Source organism: Bufo gargarizans, chromosome 4 (genome assembly GCF_014858855.1).
Source record: "Bufo gargarizans isolate SCDJY-AF-19 chromosome 4, ASM1485885v1, whole genome shotgun sequence".
NCBI lineage: Eukaryota > Metazoa > Chordata > Amphibia > Anura > Bufonidae > Bufo > Bufo gargarizans.
In genome coordinates this window covers 313,002,106-313,019,685 of record NC_058083.1, presented here as the reverse complement: position 1 = coordinate 313,019,685, position 17,580 = coordinate 313,002,106, and the positions used below count along the sequence as shown (strand labels likewise).

At 45.2% G+C, this 17,580-nt stretch overlaps 1 protein-coding gene across 1 annotated transcript in view; it reads right to left on the bottom strand.

The window, feature by feature from the left end:
- LOC122934432 (enoyl-[acyl-carrier-protein] reductase, mitochondrial-like) overlaps positions 1 to 17,580 on the bottom strand; it is a 111,804-nt gene that overhangs the window by 12,245 nt on the left and 81,979 nt on the right. The window contains exons 4-7 of the mRNA XM_044289889.1: positions 14,444 to 14,587; positions 11,917 to 12,019; positions 1,589 to 1,691; positions 1,329 to 1,402 (exon numbers count right to left, since the gene is read on the bottom strand). Of these exons, the coding sequence (XP_044145824.1) occupies positions 1,329 to 1,402; positions 1,589 to 1,691; positions 11,917 to 12,019; positions 14,444 to 14,587 (424 nt within the window). The remainder of the gene's footprint in view (positions 1 to 1,328; positions 1,403 to 1,588; positions 1,692 to 11,916; positions 12,020 to 14,443; positions 14,588 to 17,580) is intronic.

The window sequence follows — 17,580 nt, the reverse complement described above, 5'->3', positions numbered from 1 at the left end:
CTTTGGATTTTCTGTCTTTAACTGTCAGACTAGGAGCCGACAGGCTCCTTATCTTTGCTCTCTGACATGATAAACTCTCATTATAGAACAGTTCTTATCTTACTGATAAGAATATGGCTTAAAATTAGTGTTTTAGTAGGTTATAGATAAGTTATTAGATGACTGGCACAAAGTGAAAATAGGATTCACACAGTTAGACCTCTTGCACACAAACGTTGTGTGCCTGTAGCCGTATTGCAGCCCGCATACGGCGGGTCCGCAATACACGGGCACCAGCCCGCGTGGACTCCGCATCACAGGATGCAGACCCATTCACTTGAATGGGTCCACAATCGCGGACATGCGGAACGGAAGCATGGATGGGAACCCCACAGAAGCATTACAGAGTGCTTCCGTGGTGTTTCTGTCCGTGCCTCCGCACTGCAAAAAAATAGAACTTGTTCTATTTTTTTTTTTGCAGTGTGGACGAATCACGGACCCATTCAAATTGAATGGGTCTCGATCCGTCTAGGCCTCCACATGGACGTTGCCCGTGCATTGGGGACAGCAAATTGCGGTTCCCAATGCACAATGTTTGTGTGCAAAAGGCCTTAGAAAAATAGCTAACCCTTTGTGACAAAATGGCTCAATATTTTTAATAAAGGTCAATTAAAAATATGATTTTTAGCCAAAAATGAGTGAAGTGCAATTATAAACAAAAATTGCCCCCAAGGGTGTACATAGCCTTTAATGTCTTGTCATACACCGGTAAATACATTTTCCTATGTAAGGTGTGGACCCTCAGGCTTCATGGTAAATACAAAGAACCTTATGGGAAGCACCAGGAGAGAGATTCCATTGTGTACACCTGGTATCTGTCTGATCTTTGTCTCTCCTTTTGGTGACTGTCACCAGGGGGAGAAATCAGCAAGTAATAGTAAAGAATTTGAACTCCACAGAAAACTGCTAAAAGTCCTCTTGGTTATTGTGGACCTAGCAAACGTCCTGCAGTAACATAGGGTAGGTGGTCACTACTTTGCTACATTTTCTAGAAAACTTGCCCTAGGTAGAAATGCTTTCATAATGTGTTGTATACAGACATAGTGCCCTGTATACAATCCAAATAAAACAGAGTTCTATGGGCAGACAATGTAGAGTTTCATGCCTAATATATCCTAGAAATGGCTAGCGGACTTGGATTGTCCAGCCTTCAGTTTCAGCCTGCTTTCTTATCTATTTCTCAAACAAATCCTAGCGCATAATCTCCTATGGCAGGGTTGCAATCAAGTCACCATAGTTGTTTTTATTGGTAATGCACATTTTATATACTCAGGGTAAATGAAACCTACTTGAGATGGCAGAAGAGATTTCCCGCACTGTTTCCACCTACACAGTTGAGAGCTAATTTGGGCCTTTCAACCACCTGTAAAAAAGATGAAAGCATGGCCAGCTAGGTTCATACAGCAATGTACTCTGTATTGATAATTACTTCATACTGTCACTTCTGATTACTACTTACAAGCCTGTACTAAAAGCCAGCCACTGCCGAAGCTTTACAGCTGTAAATGGAATCTAGAAAATATACAGGGAGAACTGTGTTCAGAATTACCTTAAATAGATTTGCCATTTCTGGTTTCTGCAGCATATCCTCAGTTATAACGTAGCTGGCACCGAGAGACAATAGTTTCCCCTTCAGTTCAGCCACATTAGGTCTTCAAAATACATAGAAAAAAAATAAAGACAGTAAGTTGAGCAGCATAAAGTCAATTTTATACTTGAGTAGAAAAGCAGAAATAGTTAAATAAATAACCACATTATTGACCACCTCCAGAGTCTTTGATTTAAAGTATAACTGTCATATTTTTTTGGGGAGTATTGGACTGTGATGATTAATCTCTCCTTGGTGGCCCTATTTAAACTTTTCACTGTGTACTCAATTACCCCTAAATTCCACAGTTTTGTTCCCTGTACTGCCTACTTTTACCTGTGCTTAAAATAGGGTTGCTATGCATGGTCCGTCTATGTGTTGAAGGACGGAGGACGCAGAAGCAGCAGCGTGCAAGGTCAGATTACTGACAGCCAGGGACTGTAAGTAAATGATTAAAGCCAGGTCCTCCCCAGCAGCTGATAGCAGTGCCTGGGCTGTGTGCACTTCTCCATGTCCCTGCGCTTGGCAGACGCTCCCTCACTCAGCAGACTGGGACAATGCAGAGTGGAAGCAGCGCAGACCAGGGAAGGGAGATCTGCCGTCTGCTCAGTGTATAAATGAAACAACATGTGGTAAGAGGACCCCTTTGTGCTGCAGGAGATTAACCCTTTAGGGGAAGGGCTCTGATTACTGACACTTTTGGGGGGCTATTGTTACTGGCTAGTGAGGGCAGGCAGGATTAGCCTCAGGGTGAGGGCAATGGCGCCATCTTAACTGAATAGTGAAATTACAGTTTTATGCAGACTGGTTGCTAAGGGCTGAATCTTAATAAATATGGGGCAAGTCAGTCTAATAGTAACTGATTCTGGAATATCATGTAATTAGTAACTACATATATGAAAATTGAAATTAGGGTCTAAGTGTGACAGTTATCCTTTAACTAGAAGAACAGTCGGCACTCTGGAAGAAGGTGGTAGTATCTTGGGTTGCAAGCCCATACATCCAAGTAGAAGAAATAAATCAGCACTCACTTTTTGATGCTAATAAATCTTCACTTGATTGCCATAAACAAAGTACATACAGATGTGATGTGTTTTGGCTAATCAACCTTTTTCAAGATGCGCTGTGTCCATGTGTGTGTGCCCATTAATAAAGTGTGCATGCGTGGCGTGCCGGCCAATAGAAACACAGTGCTCCACATGCCACCCAGACCGCCCACATCAGTGCGCCGCCAGCCAATGAACACACGGTGCACTACATGCCACCTGGACATCTCACAGCAGCGCGCCGTTATTATGGTGTGCTGTGTCAATTTGAGCGACGCCATTACATGAAACGGAAGCACCGCCATTACAGTCCTGTCAGACACACACAGCAGCTGCTGCTGCCAGCAGGATTAGCCACCAGTTGTTGCCAGTGGTTTCAGCACCACCAGTCACTGCCAGCCATCAGTTATTGCCACCAGTCACAGTGCCAGCAGTCTCAGCACCACCAGTCAGTGCCATCAGTCTCAGCCACCAGTCAGTGGCAGTCGTATCAGCCATCAATCAGTGCCACCAATCACAGTGCCAGCAGTCTCAGCACCATCAGTCAGTGCCAGCCGTCTCAGCCACCAGTCACAGTGCCCACAGTCCCAGCCACCGGTCAGTGCCAGCCATCTCAGCCATCAGTCACAGTGTCAGCAGTCTCAGCCACCAGTTAGTGTCAGTCATCTTAGCCATCAGTCAGTGCCACCAGCCACCAATCACAGTGCCAGCAGTCTCAGCACCACCAGTCAGTGCCAACCATCTTAGCAATTAGCTGCAGTCAACAGTTTCAGCCTCAGTCTCAGCACCACCAATCAGTGCCAGCCGTCTCAGACACCAGTCAGTGCCAGTCGTCTCAACCATCAGTCACAGTGCCAGCAGTCTTAGCCACCAGTCAGTGCCAGTCGTCTCATCCACCAGTCAGTGCCATTAGTCTCAGCCACCAGTCAATGCCAGCCGTCTCAGCCATCAGTCACAGTGCCAGCAGTATTAGCCACCAGTCAGTGCCAGTCGTCTCAGCCACCAGTCAGTGCCAGCCGTCTCAGCCATCAGTCAGTGCCAGTCATCTCAGTCAACAGTCTCAGCCACAGCACCACCAGTCATTGCCAGCCATCTCAGCCACCAGTCACAGTGCCTGCAGTCTCAGCCACCAGTCAGTGTCAGTCATCTTAGCCATCATACAGTGCCACCAGTCTGTGCTAGTCATCTCAGCCACCAGTCAGTGCCAGTTGTCTCAGCCATTAGCCGCAGTCTCAGCACCACCAGACATTGCCAGCCATCTCAGCCACCAGTCACAGTGCCTGCAGTCTCAGCCACCAGTCAGTGTCAGTTATCTTTGCCATCAGTGAGTGCCACAGCCACTAGTCACAGTGCCCGCAGTCTCAGCCACCAGTCACAGTGCCAGCAGTCTCAGTGCCACCAGTCACAGTGCCAGCAGTCTCAGTACCACCAGTCAGTGCCAGCCGTCTCAGCCACCAGTCAGTGTCAGTCATCTCAGCCACCAGTCAGCGGCAGCCATCTCAGCCATCAGTCAGTGCCAAACGTCTCAGGCATTAGTCGCAGTCAACAGTCTCAGCCACAGTCGCAGTCTCAGTACCACCAGTCCGCCAGCCATCTCAGCCACCAGTCACAGTGCCTGCAGTCTCAGACACCAGTCAGTGTCAGTCATCTTAGCCATCATACAGTGCCACCAGCAACAGCACCACTAGTCAGTGCCAGTCATCTCAGCCACCAGTCAGTGCCAGCCATCTCAGTAATTAGTCAGTACCAGTTGTCTCAGCCATTAGCCACAGTCTTAGCATCACCAGACATTGCCAGCCATCTCAGCCACCAGTCACAGTGCCTGCAGTCTCAGCCACCAGTCAGTGCCAGTCGTCTCATCCACCAGTCAGTGCCAGTAGTCTCAGCCACCAGTCAATGCCAGCGATGTCAGTGCCAGTCATCTCAGCCATCAGTCCCAGTTCCAGCAGTATTAGCCACCAGTCAGTGCCAGTCGTCTCAGCCACCAGTCAGTGCCAGCCGTCTCAGCCATCAGTCAGTGCCAGTCATCTCAGTCAACAGTCTCAGCCACAGCCTCAGCACCACCAGTCATTGCCAGCCATCTCAGCCACCAGTCACAGTGCCTGTCGTCTCAGCCACCAGTCACAGTGCCAGCAGTCTCAGTGCCACCAGTCACAGTGCCAGCAGTCTCAGTACCACCAGTCAGTGCCAGCCATCTCAGCCACCAGTCAGTGGCAGTCGTCTCAGCCACCAGTCAGCGCCAGCCATCTCAGCCATCAGTCAGTGCCAGTCGTCTCAGGCATTAGTCGCAGTCAATAGTCTCAGCCACAGTCACAGTCTCAGTACCACCAGTCCACCAGTCATTGCCAGCCATCTCAGCCACCAGTCACAGTGCCTGCAGTCTCAGCCACCAGTCAGTGTCAGTCATCTTAGCCATCATACAGTGCCACCAGCAACAGCACCACCAGTCAGTGCCAGTCATCTCAGCCACCAGTCAGTGCCAGCCATCTCAGTAATCAGTCAGTACCAGTTGTCTCAGCCATTAGCCACAGTCTTAGCACCACCAGACATTGCCAGCCATCTCAGCCACCAGTCACAGTGCCTGCAGTCTCAGCCACCAGTCAGTGTTAGTTATCTTAGCCATCAGTAAGTGCCACAGCCACCAGTCACAGTGCCCGCAGTCTCAGCCACAAGTCAGTGCCAGTCATCTCAGCCACCAGTCACAGTGCCAGCAGTCTCAGTGCCACCAGTTACAGTGTCAGCAGTCTCAGTACCACCAGTCAGTGCCAGCCATCTCAGCCACCAGTCATTGTCAGTCATCTCAGCCACCAGTCAGTGCCAGTTGTCTCAGCCACCAGTCACAGTGCCCACAGTCTCAGCCACCAATCAGTGTCAGTAGTCTTAGCAATTAATCAGTGCCACCAGCCACAGCCACCAGTCAGTGCCAGTCGTCTCAACCACCAGTCAGTGCCAGCCATCTCAGCCACCAGTCAGTGCCAGTTGTCTCAGCCATCAGTCAGTGCCACCAGTCACAGTGCCAGCAGTCTCAGCACCACCAGTCAGTGCCAGCCTTTTCAGCCACCAGTCAGTGCCAGTTGTCTCAGCCATCAGTCAGTGCCACTAGTCACAGTGCCAGCAGTCTCAGCACCATCAGTCAGTGTCAGCCGTCTCAGCCATTAGCCACAGTCTCAGCCACAGACGCATTCTCAGCATCACCAGTCACAGTGCCTGCAGTCTCAGCCACCAGTCAGTGTCAGTCGTCATAGCCATCAGTCACTGCCGCCAGTCACAGTGCCAGCAGTCTCAGCACCACCAGTCAGTGCCAGCCGTCTCAGCAATTAGCCGCAGTCAACAGTTTTAGCCACAGCTGCAGTCTGAGCATCACCAGTCAATGCCAGCCATCTCAGCCACCAGTCACAGTGCCCACAGTCTCAGCTACCAGTCAGTGCCAGCCTTCTCAGCCACCATTCAGTGTCAGTCGTCTCAGCCACCAGTCAGTGCCAGCCGTCTCCGCCATTAGTCAATGCCACCAGCCACCAGTCACAGTGCCAGTAGTCTCAGCATCATCAGTCAGTGACAGTCATCTCAGCCATTAGCCGCAGTCAACAGTCACAGCCACTGCCGCATTCTCAGCACCAACAGTTAGTGCCAGCAGTCTCAGCCTCCAGTCACAGTGCCTGCAGTCTCATCCACCAGTCAGTGTCAGCCGTCTCAGACACCAGTCACAGTGCCCGCAGTAGAACTTTGTCAGATGTGGTTGTAAAGGTTGTAGATGATCCTGAACAAGGCAAACTGTTGCTAAATTCAGACAGAATATTTACAAGAAATCTTTCAAGAGTTAAAAAAGTACAACATTTTTCCTGAATATCTGCTTCTGATATTGTATATTGCAGATTGCTACAAAGTTTTACATTAAGGCAATAATAATTATACTTACTGTATTGTGATATATACGGTTCCATTTTATTTTTATTAGCATTTTACTTTTGACTTCTTGCCCAAATATTTTTTGCCAAAAATAAAATAAAACAAGAAATACAATGTAGTCAAATTCCCTTGCTATCATTCTAGTGCCCGTTATTGTAACGGGCTTAATATCTAATATATATATATATATATATATATATATATATATATATAGCAAAAAGAGGCATATTCAAGATAGAGACCTAGTATAAAGACACTTCACTATGGGGCATATATACCCCTGATTGGGTCTATCTCACATGTTATAGAACAAATCAGGGGGTATACGCCCCTAAGGGGAATGTTTTTATAATTGGACTCTGTCTTGAATATACCTCTTTTTGTTATATATGTACCATGCTGTATAACGTGACATGCTTGTTTGAAAAAGGCTGTTTAGCCGAAAAGTGTCACACATGCCTAGATTTTGTTTATGGCAATAAAGTAAAGATTTATTAGCATCAAAAAGTGAGTGCTGATCCACTTCATCTACAGAAGTAAGACTGTGCCTATCATAGAATGCAGGCACTTAGGAAATAATGGGGGTTGTTGTAGCAACTACAATGTGAAACATAAAGACTTTTTTAAATTCATTTCCAATTTCACATGCTAAATGTTATTCCATCCTTGGCAGAAAGGGTCCATTGGAGTGGTATTTATGTGTCCAGTAGCATAATTCATAAGCTGGAAAATAATACCTAGGTTAAGTTCAATCGATTATATAATCCTTACCCATTGAAAGGCAATAGTCCTTAAGAGACAATTGGCAATTTTTTCATACTAATACATTTTAATGCTGTACAGAGATTGGTCTCCATACAGCATTAAAACGAAGTGCTAGAATGAATCAAGTTTGGTTCTATGATCCGAAGTTCAATTCCCTCAAAACTATTGCACATCAATATCAGATTGGTGGGGGTCTGACTCTCAGAATCTGCCTCCGACTAGCTTTTTGAAAAGTCCACCACACTCATGAGAGAGCTTCTTCTTGCCTGCATGCCATCTACTTAGTAGTGGAGGTGCAGCTTTGTCTTATTCAAGTTTAATATGCAAACGCTGCAATATCCTACACCGCTGCTCCTTCAGACAGCTGATCAGCTGGGTGTCAGATCCCCACTGATTTGATACTGACGACCTATCCTGATCCTGGAAAACCCTTCTAAAGATCTCTGGTGTCTAGTGGGAAAAGGAAAGGCTTCCAGATATCTATGGTGTCCAGTTAATCGATTTACCACTAGACTTGATCAACTTGGGGATGTTATTAGCACAACTACATTATGTTTCCCTCTTTACTTGCTTTTGGGAAGAAGATATGCAAATCGTTTTTTTCCAAAAGGATAAGAAAGCTGAGCCTGTAATGCCACCAGATTTAAGGTAGCAATCCTATAAGTCAATGCTTGACCTATTAAACAGGCCTTGAGACATGATTTGGATGAAAAGTTTGCCAGAAACTCATCTGCAGACAGCTATTTCAGGGTGATAGACACTCATCAGTACTGGCCTTGGTCAGAATTTTGAATAGTACTATTTCACCTTAAGAAAAATGCCTACTGTCACGGCGTAATGTGGGAGGGGAACTAATACAAAAGGGAGGGAGAAGGTACCAGGCCCTCAAACTAGGGAAAGGGGAAAGTTCACAACCTAATAAATCCCAACCCGAGCCCTGACTGCTAACAGAATGAACAGACCCCGATGGTAGGACTGTTCATCCACAGGAACCTAAGCCTGGCTCACCCTAGAAGGCCCTGAAGATAGTGATTGGGCCACAGACGACCTGGTCCTTCCCAGCTGAAGGAACAAGAGTCTGCCTCAGGTCTGTTACCAAGAGACAGGGAAATAAACACAATACAAAAAGGAAAGACACTTAACTCCGGGTAAATGCAAAGCAGGAACTCAGCCGAGATCCAGACACCAAACGATCCGCAACAAGAATGAGCTATCAACCACAAGGAGTGATGGGTAAAGCCAGACTAAGAAGGGAGTAGTAATGGTCACATGAGCTACACCTGAAAAGGAGGTGTGGACATCCCAGCAACACATGGACAAAGTGAAACCAAAAGAAGCTGTCAGATCACTGATGTGCAGCCAGTCTTTCAGATCTTCTACCACCTGTCACAGGTGTGACACCTAGTTGGCATGAGAAGTCTTATAGTTCAGACAACGCTCCTCTGGGATTCCGGGAAGAAAAAAATATGCAAATCAGCTTTTTACAAGTTTAAGCCTGTAATGCCACCAAAGGTTAAGGTAGCTATCCTATAAGTAAATGCTCTGCCTTTTTAACAGGGTTATCCCATAACTAATGTAAAAAATTTAAATCAGACATCATATAGTCCATGACAAGCTGCCGTGTACCTCACATGGACCTATATAGTATATGACAACATGCCCTATACCTCACATGAATCCAGAGATCTCCACATTCATTGTTCTGCTAGATTTATTTCAAGCTGGCAGCTCAGGGGGAGTGTCTTTTCTGCTGCAGCTTAGGGGGAGTGTCTTTTCTGCTGCAGCTAAAGGGGCATGTCTTTTCTTCTGAAGCTCTCTGCCTATCACAGCTCAGGAGGTAGTTGAAGGATGAAATTGAGCATGTGCAGCATCTCTGTGAGCAGGACATAGAAATAGGAAAAAATCTAACAAACTAACAGCAGGTGGGACTACAGATACATTTTACAAAATAACTCAGTGGCTATGCAAATTTTTTATTACATACAATTGCAAAAGTATTCAGATCCAGGTGCTGGTTTGAAAACTGTAGCATATTTTTGGTGTGACAACCCCTTTAAGGAGAAATAATATCTCCAAATCCCTTACTTGCTCTTGGTACTTTTGGTTGATGTATTAAATAGGTAGATACTGCAAGTCCTTCAACTCTTACCCTGGGTTCAGACCTGAGCGTTCAGAAAGGAGCGCTCTGTATGCGCGATTGTACGGGCGTTTACAATCGCGCATACAGAGACAAGCGAACACACATTGTCGCGCGTTCCCGAATATCTATGTACGGGAACGCGCGACAAAACGCCCCAAAAAAGCTCAAGAACTTGTTTGAGCGTCGGGGCGTTTTACAGCGCTATTGTACGCGCTGTAAAACGCCCAGGTGAGAACCATTCCCATAGGGAATCATTGGTTTCTCCTTGTTGAGCGTTTTACAGCGCGTAGGAACGCGCTGTAAAACGCTCAGGTCTGAACTTAGGGTTAGGTCTTATTTAGATTTCTGGCCAAATAATGACCCAAGAAAAAAGTTTTTAAAAATATAAAAAAATAAATATTACCCCCTTTCCCAAAAATAACAATATATAAAGAATTAAAAAATAAACATCATGAGCATAGCTGCATGTAAAAATGCTCTTACTTTTAAAATATAAAATATTTATCCCATATATCAAAATGGAAAAAAGTTTAATTGGCTGATTCGCCATTTTTTTGGTTTCTTCACCTCCCAAAATTTGAATAAAAAATGAACAAAATAGTATAACTGAAAAGTACAGATCACTCCTGTATGCCACCGTAAATGGTACAGTAAAAAAGTACAATTTGTCCTGCTAAAAACAAGTCCTCATATATATGACTATGTGAATAGAAAAATAAAAATAAAGTTATGGCGTTGAGAAGGCTGGGAATGAAAAATGAAAATGAAAAAATTTAAAATTGCCCGGTCATTAGGGCTCCTGTCATCACTTATCAGTAGGAGAGGTTGGCTACTGTACATCGGTGCTTGTCTGCAGACTCTGATAATATCTCCAGTATTTCCATATGTGCCAGCAATCTGTAGAAAAAAGGCTTTTTATAATAGCTGCAACCCCACCAATGTGACAAACAAGCCAGGTAGTGAATCCCTGAAATCTTGTGGGATCGTGTTCAGCACATGTGCAGTAAAGGTATGGAGACTGCCCAGCAGATGGGCAGTCTCCATCCCTTTACTGCACATGTGCCAAAAGCACTCCTGGGAAAGCACTGCCTGGCCTGTCTGTAACAGCGTTGGGGTTGCGGCATGGGAGAATTAGCATTTTATAAAGCCTTTTTTCTACAGACTGCCAGCACCTATGGAGCTTTCAGAGATATCATCAGACAAGCACTGATCTACAGCAGCTGACTGTTCCCCTACTGGTGATGACAGATGCTCTTTAAATCCTATACAAATAAAAATGCACGTCAGGTCAATCTTGTAATATGTAACTTCTGGTTTTCTAGTGTGTGTCATATAAGGTATACCTGTATTATATCTTTTTGTGGCTTGCTGCATAGGTCATTACAATTCATCACATGTTGTTTGTCCTACAGCATTCTGATCACATATTTCTAGGCCGATTATAACACCCACACGAAATACGACCAGCATAGTATTGGGTTTACACCACATAGATTAACTGTGTGTCATACGCACAGACCCTCTAATAGTTCTGTCAATAAATCAATCTGCTGTAGTATTGATGCCTTAGGAAGCGGAGAGTAAATTGTTTGGCATTAGGGTAATTTTCACTCTTGGACACATGAGGGCAGCGTTTGACAAGATGACACGAAAATGATTTTACTTTCTGCTTTCTTTTCTCTTTTTAACCTTTTTGTACGTGAACATAAAACATGAACGTAAACGAAAAGCCACAAAATAGTCAAAACTGGAATCATCTTATGATTTATTGATGCCTTGCCTTCTAGACGTGCAGAGCCCAACCTATCAAACACACTTACCTATTCAGGCCCATTGTAGATGTTTTCTAAATAGGGCTGCTTGCATCAGATTTACATATGATATGCCCATACAACATTCTCTGAGAAATTCAAAGCATGTTCAAAAATGTCATTTTTGAAAATGACGCTTTATTAATAAAATACCCCATGGTTTTTTGTGCACATGTAAATCTCGAGGGCTAAAATACTACTTCCAAATACAGCTGTAGCAGCATTACTTGGCAATGCAGAGCTAACTTTGTCATTTAGTACAATTCATCATTATATTCCTGAGTGTTGTCTGATTGTCATGAGGTCTGCAGAGAAATATATAGGGGGAGAGTTATCAAACTGGTGTAAAGTAGAACTGGCTTAGTTTCCCATATCAACCAATCAGATTCCACCTTTCATTTTCCAAAGGAGCTGCTAAAAAAGAAAGGTGGAATCTGATTGGTTGCTACGAGAAACTAAGCCACTTCTACTTTATACCAGTTTGATAAATCTCCCCCATAGTAACCTATATACAGTATAACTGCCATTATCTTGGATTAGAACTACTGATATTTTCTGTAAGGAAGCCTTTCATGGCTAACAATATATGGCGTTATTTATGTATGAGCCATAATCACTTACCTGTCTCTGATTACATTAATCGTATTCACCCCCATTGATGCACAGATCTGAATAACAGCTTGTCCGACAGCGCTATTGGCACCATTTTGAATTACAGTTTCACCTAGCGGGGTTAAATGCCTACAGGTTACTATTGGAAGATACTGTATCATACAAGAGGTCATAATGCAGTGAAATTTGATTAATCCTTCATTCATGGGTCATTTAATGGGGCTAATCCTCGCCGTTTACTTTAAAAGTAAGGAACGTCCCATTATTTCCATGATTTTTTCAGCCCTGCAGCAAGACATTCACATAGAAGTTTGTTGATGCATGTGAACAGGGTTGGGAATCCCATTTAGGCCTCATGCACACGACCGTGCCATTTTCCGCGGAAAACCGCGGATCCACAAAAAACGGAAGCCGAACGGAACAGGCGCCGGCAATATAAATGCCTATTCTTGTCCGCAAAGCGCGGCCAAGAATAGGACATGTTATATTTTTTTAGCGGGGCCGCAGAACGAAGCCACGGATGCGGACAGCACATGGACTGCTGTCCGCATCTTTTGCGCCCCCATTGAAGTGAATGGGTCCGCATCCGAGCCCCCGAAACGGCGGCTCGGATGCGGACCAAAATAACGGTCGTGTGCATGAGGCCTTACAGACTGGGAACATAAAGTGGGAACATAAAGTGGCCCTATTTTGTAGTGGGGCCCAAACTGACAGGAGGCAGGGTCAACACAAGTAGGTGAGGCCAGCAATACCATAGTGCGGCACATTATACCATCCCAGCAGAACCAAATACCACAGTGCTTCACAAAATACCTCCCCAAAAAACCCCTCTGTGCTGCCCAGTGCCAGCTACCGCGTTCTGTCCTCTTACCCTTAGTCCTAGGATGGCAAAACAGTTTAATTCAGGAGTCGGGGGGGGGGGGGGGGGGGTCAGATCATTGCTTACCATGGCTGGTGGTCATGTTGAGCAGTGTTAAGCGAATCAAACCTGACAAAGTGGAATTCAATCCGAATTTCAGGGAAAATTCGTTTAGCCGCGAACCCGAATTTCCTCATGGTTCGTGTTAACAAATTGATTTTCCCTGAATGGCAGTAAAATCATACTGACCTCATCCATTTGCTGCCATGTTGAGTAAAGATCCAGGGCAAAATCCTGTTAGCTGTGACGTAACACTGGCCACGCGAGATTTCACTCTGGATCTTCAATCAAGATGGAGGTGGCCAACTCTTGGCGATATAATGGAGGAGGGTAAGTATGATATTGTCACTTTTGTCAGATGCTGCAATCCGCTATGAATGTGGCATCTGAGGGGTACAATGACGGGAAGTGGCACAATCACCGCTCTCTGTCATTGTCCCCACTACTTACAAAGAAATGCGCTTCGTGACTAAGTAATTCGTCACAAAGCTAATATTTTCGTAAAATTCAGCGTAGCAGCCAAATTGAATTTTCCAATAATTCGCTCATCACTAATGAGTAGGGCTCAGGCGGCCACTGGGAAGTTTCCCTGTAGGTTTTATGACCAGTCTGCCCCTGTACATGCATGGAGTACGGTTTTCATGCAGATTTAGGCCAAAACATATTGTGTTATTCTAATAATCCAGACAATTCCAGGATTGAACGGTATAAGGGTCCATTCACACGTCCGCAATTTCTTTCTGCATTTTGCGGAACGGAATTGCTGACCCATTCATTTCTATGGGGCCGCACAATGTGGGTCCGCAATTCCGATCCCGAAAAAAATAGAACATGTCTTATTCTTGTCCGCAATTGCGGACAAGAATAGGCATTTTCTATTAAGTGCCGTCGATGTGTGGTACGCAAAATGCGGAACGCACATTGCCGATGTCCGTGTTTTGCGGGATCCTCAAAGCACTCATGGACGTGTGAATGGACCCTAATGCAACATTTCACAAGGCCAGAAGCAGAACACTGGGTGGAGGCAATCAGTCGGGATATTTGCTGTTAACATCATTCTTGAAGCTTCTCCTTCATTACAGGTGAGTTTCCAGAATCCAGAATATTTGTTAACCCATGCCTCAGGTCCCATTGGTGCTGGATTAAAGGAATTTGTACTAAAAATCGCTAGTTATGCCCTAATATCTACAGATTTGGATCTTTCTGCTGGCATTTGTTTGATACAAACCAAGTTCACGCCTCCTCCTTCTAGCGCCAGTGTCATATGTGTAACATTTACAACCCATTTGGTGTATAGTGTTTTTCTGTAGAAGCTCATTAGATAAGGGTTAGACAATGAAATGAATGGAGTCATCTGTTCCGGAGAGGGAGGCTTGTGACTCCACCATATGTGCTGTACAAGTTGTCCCTGTGCTATAGACAGGTGAATATGAGCATGACAGCTGTAAGTGTGAGTGCCTGTCAGATGTGTTTGACAACAGCAGCTGTGTATACATGCATATTTATAACCCAGCTCTGTACACGCGTGTTCTCAGGAGTATGTGGAATGCTGTTTAGTAGTTCCGTACGCTTCAGAAACTCTTTATCAGTATGATGTCAATGATAAAAGTAACTTACCAGCAGTCAGAGTCTCAAAATCCTTGAGCATGCGATAGGCAGTGCAAGGGTTAACACCGAGTGTTGCAGCGCTGAGACGGGAGATGTCTTTACTTACAGGAATGACTTGATTTAACTTGCAAACTGCTTCCGTTCTCCATGTACCTGTTATTTAAGGAAACACGCTTTAACGGGGGTTGTCCTGCAATTTTCATGCCAGGGTCTGAATACTTTGTAATTGCATCTAAAAAAAAATTGTATAAGCACTGAATTATTCAATAAAATCTATTGCTATAGCTCCACCTGCTGTTTGATGTATTCCTTATTCCTCTGTCCACCTCAGTAACATCTCTGAGGTGGTCACACGTGCTCAGTTCCATCGTTCAACTGCCACCAATGGTATTTACTGTTAGAAGCTGTGCCAGTTACAGTTACCCCAGAGTTATGATAGAGAGAGCTGCATCAGAAAGGATATGCCCTCTAAAAAACAATATGCCCTCTGAGCTGCCTGAATTAAATATAGCAAAGCAGGGCTAGATTTTTGCGTGGCGACTTGTAGTTTTCATTGGTATCATTGGGGTAAATAACACTTTTTTATCGCTTGGTTTGTCAGTGGTGAATAAGAATAAATTAGCCATTCTGGAAGTTTTTTTGTGTTTTTTTTAACAACATTTACTGTAGGGGATAATTTACATGATATTTGTGTAGTGCAGGTAGTTATGGACGGTTTGATGCCAAACATGTGGGGGAGATTTTTTTTGCAATGGATTTTTTTATTGGAATATTTTTTAATACATTTTAACCACCTCCCGACCGCCTAACGCAGATATGCGTCCGGGAGGTGGTTGCTTTACTCCTCCTGGACGCATATACGCGTCATCTCGCGAGACGCGAGATTTCCTGTGAACGCGCGCACACAGGCGCGCGCGCGCTCACAGGAACTGAAGGTAAGCGAGTGGATCTCCAGCCTGCCACCGGCGATCGCTCGCTGGCAGGCTGGAGATCCGAATTTTTTAACCCCTAACAGGTATATTAGACGCTGTTTTCATAACAGCGTCTAATATACCTCCTACCTGGTCCTCTGGTGGTCCCTTTTGTTAGGATCGACCACCAGAGGACACAGGTAGGTCAGTAAAGTCGCACCAAACACTACACTACACCCCCCCCGTCACTTATTAACCCTTTATGAACCCCTGATCACCCATGATCACCCCATATAAACTCCCTGATCACCCCCCTGTCATTGATCACCCCCCTGTCATTGATCACCCCCCTGTTATTGATCACCCCCCTTTACGGATCCATGGATACATGGATCGGATCCGCAAAACACATGCGGACGTCTGAATGGAGCCTTACAGGGGGGGTGATCAATGACAGGCGGGTGATCACCCATATACACTCCTTGATCACCCCCCTGTAAGGCTCCATTCAGACGTCCGCATGTGTTTTGTGGATCCGATCCATGGATCCATGGATCCGTAAAAATCATGCGGACATCTGAATGGAGCCTTACAGGGGGGGGTGATCAGTGACAGGGGGGTGATCACCCTGATCACCCCCTGTCATTGATAACCCCCCTGTAAGGCTCCATTCAGACGTCCGCATGTGTTTTGTGGATCCGATCCATGTATCCATGGATCCGTAAAAATCATGCGGACATCTGAATGGAGCCTTACAGGGGGGGTGATCAGTGACAGGGGGGTGATCACCCTGATCACCCCCTGTCATTGATCACCCCCCTGTAAGGCTCCATTCAGACGTCCGCATGTGTTTTGTGGATCCGATCCATGTATCCATGGATCCGTAAAAATCATGCGGACATCTGAATGTAAGGCTCCATTCAGACGTCCGCATGTGTTTTGTGGATCCGATCCATGTATCCATAGATCCGTAAAAATCATGCGGACGTCTTAATGGAGCCTTACAGGGGGGGTGATCAGTGACAGGGGGGTGATCAGGGAGTCTATATGGGTGATCACCCCCCTGTCATTGATCACCCCCCTGTCATTGATCACCCCCCTGTAAGGCTCCATTCAGACGTCCGCATGTGTTTTGCGGATCCGATCCATGGATCCGTAAAAATTATACGGACGTCTGAATGGAGCCTTACAGGGGGGGTGATCAGTGACAGGGGGGTGATCAGGGAGTCTATATGGGTGATCACCCCCCTGTCATTGATCACCCCCCCTGTAAGGCTCCATTCAGACATTTTTTTGGCCCAAGTTAGCGGAAATATATATATTTTTTTGTTTGTTTTTTCTTACAAAGTCTCATATTCCACTAACTTGTGTCAAAAAATAAAATCTCACATGAACTCACCATACCCCTCACGGAATCCAAATGTGTAAACATTTTTAGACATTTATATTCCAGACTTCTTCTCACGCTTTAGGGCCCCTAAAAAGCCAGGGCAGTATAAATACCCCACATGTGACCACATTTCGGAAAGAAGACACCCCAAGGTATTCCGTGAGGGGCATATTGAGTCCATGAAAGATTGAAATTTTTGTCCTAAGTTAGCGGAAAGTGAGACTTTGTGAGAAAAAAACAAAAAAAAATCAATATCCGCTAACTTATGCAAAAAAAAAAAACATTTCTAGGAACTCGCCAGGCCCCTCATTAAATACCTTGGGGTGTCCTCTTTCCAAAGTGGGGTCACATGTGGGGTATTTATACTGCCCTGGCTTTTTAGGGGCCCGAAAGTGTGAGAAGAAGTCTGGGATCCAAATGTCTAAAAATGCCCTCCTAAAAGGAATTTGGGCCCCTTTGCGCATCTAGGCTGCAAAAAAGTGTCACACATGTGGTATCGCCGTACTCAGGAGAAGTTGGGGAATGTGTTTTGGGGTGTCATTTTACATATACCCATGCTGGGTGAGAAAAATATCTTGGTCAAATGCCAACTTTGTATAAAAAAATGGGAAAAGTTGTCTTTTGCCAAGATATTTCTCTCATCCAGCATGGGTATATGTAAAATGACACCCCAAAACACATTCCCCAACTTCTCCTGAGTACGGCGATACCAGATGTGTGACGCTTTTTTGCAGCCAAGGTGGGCAAAGGGGCACATATTCCAAAGTGCACCTTTCGGATTTCACAGGCCATTTTTTACAGATTTTGATTGCAAGGTACTTCTTACACATTTGGGCCCCTAAATT